We start from the raw sequence: 7,410 nt of genomic DNA, 5'->3' as shown, positions 1-7,410 counted from the left end.
CCCTGTGCCTCCTCCCGCCGGCATAGCAAGCCCGGCAAGAATCGCTGTTTGGCCGACCTGATTCTTTGGGAGTTTCGATTGCCAAGGTGTTGGAGGGCAACCGGTCTTGTGCCCGCAAGCAGCGCTCTGTCACAGAAAACCCGGAGGGTCTGGACTGACGTCCCCTGTGCTCCTCCCTGACCCGCAGAAGCGGTGGTCACCAGCTGCGGGTCTTCGGCGGGCCTCTGGCTTCGCTCCCGGCCCCGCACCTCTGGGCGAGGTTTCCTGAGAGGCTGCGCGAGCTCAGGAGGGCCCGGCGGGCGCGCCTGGTGTCGCCGCGCCCACGTGGTGCGGGGCTAGCCTGAGGCTCTGAAGGTGTGTGTCTCCTTCACTCCTCCCCCACTGCCTCCCCCACAGTCCCTATGCGACCCTTCCAGAGCCAGGATCTTCTCGCTGCGCCCGCGTGTGTCGGGCGCCCGCCTCGCGGACTCCAGACCCGGCTTTCCTTAAGGAAAAAGGAAAGGGCAGATAGAGTCAGCTCCCAGCGGCACCTGTCCACCTGGCGCGTGTGTCTGTATGCGTGCTGGGGGCGGGGGGCGGTGGGGACAACGCGCACCCCTGTGTACGTAAAATGTGCCTGTTTCCGAAAGCAGAAACTCGAGGTGATACTTGCAGATCTGGTCCAGGTAGGGTTGGGTGGATGCGCGCTCCCTCCTTAGCGAACAGCGGGTGAGGGCGCGTCTGTTGGAGTGAGTGCTGGCGGTCTGCGGAGTGTCCGTTTGTGAGTGCGAAAGGAGAACGTGTGTCTGGGGTCCAGGTAGGTGAGTGCGGTGTGCACCTTGCGCGAGGCGTGAGTGCGCGCTCTGCCAGCCTGGGGCTTCGAACCTATGTGTTCGAAGGTTGCCCTTTGGGCTTGCAGCACCCGTGGGTGGACGCTGACCCCCTTCAGCTCTGCAAGCTAGCGCTTCAGGAAAGTGGGGAGGGGATGTGGGGCGAGACGGGTAGAAACCCGGACACAGGCGTCCTGGCCCAGCAGCTTGGCAAACAAAAGGCAGAGGAGTGGGACAGCTGTGTAAACCAACTCCAGCGCCGCGGTGCAGATCCGCGGTTAGAGTGGGGGATACTGAACCAGCAGTCGAGAATTCGGGAGTACAACAGGGGTGTCCAGCTCTCTGTGCAGGCAGTGCCAGCTTAGCCCCCTCCCCAGTCCTCTCGTCCACTCCCACCTCTGTCCCAGAGGAGGGAGGCAAAAGAGGCGACGTTACCAGACTGGAAGCAAAACTACTTCGAGGGGCGGTTGAAGGAGAGTAGGGAGGAAGAATATACAGGATCACCCCATATGGTCCAAAGAGGTTAATTTTTCAAAGATCCTTTCCTCTCACCATCCCCTTCCTCCAACGTGGTCTATTACGTCTGAGATCCCTTCAGAATCTGAGTGACCCGGCCGGGGTCCCTACTGGAGTGGATGGAGGGGGTGCGAGGTCGGAGTTCAGGCGCAGAGAAAGTGAGAGGCACTCTGACCCTTCACCGTCAGTTACACCAGTCTCTCCCCCAGTTTGCTCCCACTTTCTGGACGTCGGACGCCCTCCACTCCCTCCCAGCCCTCCCGTTCCCCAAGCAATGACCTCATTGCGAATGACAGCCAGAGCGGACGGTTCCCCTCCCTAGTGGACCGGTGTGGGAGAGCGGGCAATGACGCAATCGGAGCTGGGTCGCTCCTGGCCACTTTGGATTGGCCGTGCGGACTCCTGGGGCCCTCCCCGCCCCCTATCACCCGCATAAGAGCCGAGAGCTCCGCAGAGAAGACGCCCACAGCAGGCGTTGTGTCTGTCCCCGGGACCCGCCGCTCGCCCTCTCCTGAAACTCGAGTTGCCAGGTGAGAACTTCCTATGCTGCTCACTCTGATTACCAGCCTCTGGATAGTTCATCTAATTTGCTCCATCCGCTTGCCTGCTTGCTTCTCCTTTACTCCTGAAGGCCATCCTGGCCCACCTATAACCAGGTGCTCCTAGCTGCCTGTCCCGCTGGGAAGAAGGCAGAAGGTTGTGGCTGACAGCTCATTTTCTTCTAACTAGCGCCAGTGAAACCGCAGGCATCCCCAGGGCTTCGCCTGGACGCTGGAAGCGCCGTGCGCCCAGCCCTAGCTTCCTAGCCTAACCTGGTCCTCGGCCCCTGCTTTGGTGCCCATCCTTTCCATGCAGGATCCTGTTGGAGTTTGTTCTGGGAGTGCCCTGAGCAGTCTAGGTCCCAAGGAGAGATCGTGTTTGGTTCTCCGGCCGGTTAAGCCCTGAAGCTTCCTCTGAGGCGTCTGCAGCTCGCTTGCGTGCCTGGGGCATTGGCATGGACTTGGGGCAGAGCAGTCAGCCAGCCAGAACATGGAGCTCATCGCGGGGAGCTGGCGCCCAGCTCCTGCTGCTAAACCGCATTTTAGCAGAGAAGGGATGCGCTGGCAGAGTCCAGGCATGATCCTGCACGTTAAATTACTCCCAAACCCAAACCCACAGACTGAGAGGTTAACGCTCCTTTCCAATTTACCCCTCCTGCCTTCCTCTCCCACCCGTTGGCAGCGAAGTCCAGCGGAGGTGAAGTGGTCCTAGATTTCTCAGTCCCTAAGAAGATAGGCACAGTCTACTGCAAGGGTGGGTCCTCGCTTGGTTTCTGCCTGGGGCAAAAGGTGTGGCTTTATGTGCGCGTGTATAGCTTCTCCCTGGCTTTTCACAGAACAAAACCAGAACCCTCCCCCACCCCTCCCCAGCACACCTATTTCTACTTACCAAACTATTCAGTGTAACGTATATTTTGAGATTCAAAGCAGCCTATCTGGCAAATGAACTGAAAAGAGGCGTGGGGAGGTGAAGTAACCTGCCTGAATTCTCAAGGCAGTTGTGGCCGGACTGGAACCTGGGTCTGTGGGCTCCAGACGGTGCCTGGTCTTGGTGCAGTGGTAACGTCATTCTCCCTTTACAGAGAGGCATCATGGGCTTTGGGAAATCCTCCCCCTTCCTGGCTTTCAGCATCTTGGTCCTGTGCCAGGCAGGCAGTCTCCAGGCGACACCACTCAGGTGAGACAGCCTGAAGCCACGAACTTATTCCCTTTCCACTGACCCTGGGATCAGGCAGTTTTTTGCCTCTGAGGTCACAGCAGCGGGAGGCTCCCAGTGAATCAACACCCTTAGGTGGACACTGGCCTTGAGCCCTGTGGGCTGGGAGTCAGGAGAGCCATGTCCTCTGGGAAAGCCACAGGGACTGGGTAGCCTGGGTGCTTATCCTGGGAAGGAGGCAGGCAGGGGCTCAGAGCCTCTTTCCGGGGTTGCTTCCTCTCTCCAGGTCAGCTTTGGAGACCCTCCCCGATCCTGGGGCACTCAGTGAGAAGGAAGGGCGCCTCCTGCTGGCCGCACTGGTGAAGGCCTATGTCCAGAGGAAGACCAATGAGCTGGAGCAGGAGGAGGAGCAGGAGGAGACAGAGGACTCCAGGTAAGTCTCCCCTCCCAGCTCTGGCCTATTCAAGAGGGTGTAGCCCAGAGAAGCAGGAAAAACAACATCTGGCCAGAGTCCTGCAGGTTGTCCCTGATCACCAGGATGGCACCCAGTCATTCTCAGCCTCCATGGAAGACTGTAATCCGTCCAGATGCAGCTGGAGGAACTGTGGTTAGTTAGACACACTGAAAAGATCAACTCCTGAAAGCTGTTAGGAAATGAGATGGGGAGATGTGGAAGCACTTATTCTGGGAGTTGGTCTTGCCCTACTGAGGAGAACACTCAGCACTGGATGAGATAGGACTGGTAAGTGTGGAGCCAGGGGATGGGCCTGTTGCAGCTCAGGATGTCTAAGGAATTTAACCTGTGTATGTTCTTTCGCACCTGCAAGGCACCTTCATTGCCCAGTTGCAGAGGGTGGGGTCAGGTAGAGCAGTGTCTGAGGTAGGTCTGGGGCCTTTAGACATGTAGAATCTGTGGACACATGCACGTTCTCACTGGGCCAGACACCCTTCCCCATCCCCACCTCCCTGTGCACCCTGAGCTTTGAGTTCACACCAGCAGAGCCATGTATTGCACGTGCATCCACCCTGAGGACCTGTCTGCAGAGCAGGAAGGACTGAGCAGCATGTGGAATGCCAGCAAAGGTCACCCCTTCCCCACCGCAGCCCTTCCCCACTCTGCCCTGGCTCAGCGAACCTCTGAGATCTCCTAGTGGAGGGTGTGTGAGCTGTGCCTCCTGCCTGTCCCTTCCACCTCTGCTCCAAGTGCCCCCTCCCTGGTCTAACCTTCTGCATGACTGCCCCCAGGAGCAGCCCTGGTGCATAGTATTGTCTGGCATGTCTTTTCCCTGCAGCCTGGACAGCTCCAGAGCTAAGCGGTGCAGTAATCTGAGTACCTGTGTGCTGAGTGCGTACTGGAAGGACTTGAACAACTATCACAGATACTCTGGCATGGGCTTCGGGCCTGAAACACCTGGCAAGAAAAGGGACATAGCCAACAGCTTGGAGAAGGACCTCTCCTCCCATTTTGGGGTGCCCCAGGATGCCAGTTAAACTCCTTCCACTGCTTCCTGATTTCCTTTCTTGTTCCCATGGATGAAATTAATGCATGTGGATTTCACTCTGATTGCTCTTCAAGCTCGTATTGGTAGCTTTGCTTATGACAAAGAATGCCAGGAACCTCAGAATGGAAGGAAAGACAGCAGGACTCACAGATAAGGTTAGAGATGAGAGAGAGTGAGGGAAGTTTCTGAGATCCCAAGGGTATCATGGCAGAGCCCTCCAATTCCTGCTTCATCCCTCACGCCTCATCATTGATGAATAAATCTATTTTCTAAAAGGACTGACACTTTGGTGGTCATTACTTTGGTCCCTGTCCAAGGCCTGAGAGTGCCCAGGGCCTATGCTTAAAAGTAGCCTTCACCTTAGGGTAAGTGGGTTACAGGGTGTGGTAAAAGTCCTGTGAACCAGCTCCTGCAATGAGAACAGGTGTGCTGCGGAGCAGGTAAGCACTGCTGGGGGAGGATGCTGCAAACCCGGTGCTCTGAGCCTCTTCCAGGTAAGACTTCAGAAAATTTTCATTTTCCATAGGAAGTGGTTTTGTTGGTGCTTTGGGCTGGGGTGTGTCCTCATATGCTCCTTGAGTGTTGGGGTGGGGAGAATGTAAGCGATGGTAAGTGTAGGGTTTTAGCACTTGTCACATGGCCTTGAAGTGCATTTTTTGTGAAAACTTTTAGGCAGGGCTTCTGGCAAAGGCTGCTAGGTCATTTCCCCAACAGCCTTGGTAATTGCATTTAGGAGAAATACTTATATTTAAGTGATATGTCGAAGAGCTACAATTCTCTTTCTGAAGGCCTGATGGGGTAGGCTTCTGCTGCAGCCTCTCACTGACAGGCCTTCTCTCCTTTCTCCATCCTGCAACCCAGCATCACTGCCCAGAAGAGGTCCTGTAACACCGCCACCTGTGTGACCCATCGGCTGGCAGGCTTGCTCAGCAGATCTGGAGGTGTGGTAAAGAGCAACTTTGTGCCCACCAACGTGGGCTCGGAAGCCTTTGGCCGGCGCCGCAGGGAACTTCAGGACTGAGCAGAGAAATGACTCTGGGAAGAAGGTGATTGCCTTGTACTGTCAGAAGGGAGGAGAAGGGATTTGGAGGTTAGGACTCGCATTTTGAAACCCGTTGGACATGGGTTCAGATCTCTTCTCTCCAATTACATTTTTCCTCCTGAGTTAGTGAGTTCCTACAACTTAGCTCAAAATCCGAGCACTAGAACAGGCTGTGGTCTTCCCTGGTGGCTCAGGTGGTAAAGAATCTGCCTGCAATGCAGGAGACCCAGGTTCAGTTGGGAAGATCCCCTGGAGAAGGAAATGGCCACCCACTCCAGTATTCTTGCCTGGAAAATTCCATAGACAGAGGAGCCTGGTGGTCCATGGGGTCGCAAAGAGTTGGACATGACTGAGGGACTGACACACTCTTTCACGCACACAGGACAGGCTGTGGAGATGCAGTGTCATCTTTCTCAGAAGAGAAAAATAGCTTGCTGAATTCAGAAAGGGAAGGCCTTGCAAATCTTAGCCTGGGTCACACATCATTAATTAACCCAGTTTTGGAAAACCCTTCAACATTGATCAATGTTCACAGATTCAGACAAGAGAGCTATAACTGTAATACTGCTGCTAGTATTAATAGTGGCCCCTGAATTGTTTTCTCATCCTTTGCCATAAAAGTTTTCTCATGTCGCATATCCATGATTTGTAAATAGAGTTCAGTTAAAGAAACATTTCTATAAATTTGTGTTCTTTCAGTAGTAATTGTGATTATTCCCTTCTTATTCTCTTACTTCTCTTTCTTTTTATTTTCCTCTTCCTACCCCTCTTCTTCTTTTTAATTTTATTTATTTTTTTCATCTCAGGTTACCATGAAGCTAAACTCACCACTTCTGTTAATTTCTGTTGACAACCACTTGGTGAGGAGGCACCATGGAAGATATACATGTTTGCATCCTAATAGATATTGAAAAAAAGCACCTTTATCACTTTGAAGGAATGAAACTGAATGCAAAAATAAGCTAATTCCATATTTGTTGTGCATCTTTTTTATATTTGATTCTATATGCAGTAAATGTGATGGCATCTCTCATTAGCTTATCTGGTAGCAAATTGGGTCTTTGAGAGATGTTCTGTTGACCATGGCATCTCTGCCAACTCTTAGGGGGACATTCAGTCACTGCCTCTGTGGCCTGTGGGGACACATGGTAATGGTGATGCTATGCTTTATTGTCCAAGAACATGATTGTATAATTTGTTTAAGGAAATGTCAATATTATGCCATTTGTGAACTTCATTAAGATTAAAAACATATTTTGGATACACTTGTTTCCCTGTTGGTTCATTTTAACATGTCTTCCTATTTGATGATAATAGTAATAATGATAATTATAATAGACATATTTTGGTTGCTTACTATGGGCCAGATGATGTTCTGAGATAGTGCTTCATAGCTATTAACTCACTTAATCTTCAGGAAGACTCCATGGGGCTAGACCCCATTATCGTTTCCACTCTGCATGTGGGAAACAGAGGCATGAAGACATGAAGTCCAAGGTCACACAGGTGACCACTGTCTTGTGGCATACACAGGTGTTGATTTCCAGAGCTTATGGTTGAAACCACTGCAGTATATGCTTTTCAGCAATGGCTCCTGACATTTTCCAGAGGCCTGTGAGTCACTCTTTGCATTAACTGCCTCACACAGTGGATAGACGCTCAGATTTTTGAAGACAAACAGACATTTAAAAACATATAAACAATCTAGTCTTTATATAATAAAATGAATCCCTTCTATTTCTTGGTGCTATAGGCTGCATGTTTGTGTCCTTCTCAAAATGTTTATCTTGAAACCTAACCCCCAAAGTGATGCTGTTAGGAAGTGGGGCCTTGGGGAGGTGATTAC

The 7,410-nt window shown here is 52.5% G+C and overlaps 1 protein-coding gene across 1 annotated transcript; it reads left to right on the top strand.

The window, feature by feature from the left end:
- The first annotated feature begins 2,955 nt into the window (after nucleotides 1–2,955).
- Nucleotides 2,956–6,460, top strand: CALCB (calcitonin related polypeptide beta). The gene is made up of 4 exons (XM_052653182.1): nucleotides 2,956–3,041; nucleotides 3,307–3,453; nucleotides 5,384–5,568; nucleotides 6,371–6,460. The coding sequence occupies exons 1-3, from the start codon at nucleotides 2,956–2,958 to the stop codon at nucleotides 5,541–5,543; spliced, it is 393 nt and encodes a 130-aa protein (XP_052509142.1). The 3' UTR covers nucleotides 5,544–5,568; nucleotides 6,371–6,460.
- The last annotated feature ends 950 nt before the right edge of the window (nucleotides 6,461–7,410 follow it).

The sequence above is a fragment of the Budorcas taxicolor genome, chromosome 15, assembly GCF_023091745.1.
Source record: "Budorcas taxicolor isolate Tak-1 chromosome 15, Takin1.1, whole genome shotgun sequence".
NCBI classification, from domain to species: Eukaryota; Metazoa; Chordata; class Mammalia; order Artiodactyla; family Bovidae; genus Budorcas; species Budorcas taxicolor.
This window is presented reverse-complemented; position numbering and strand designations above follow the sequence as displayed.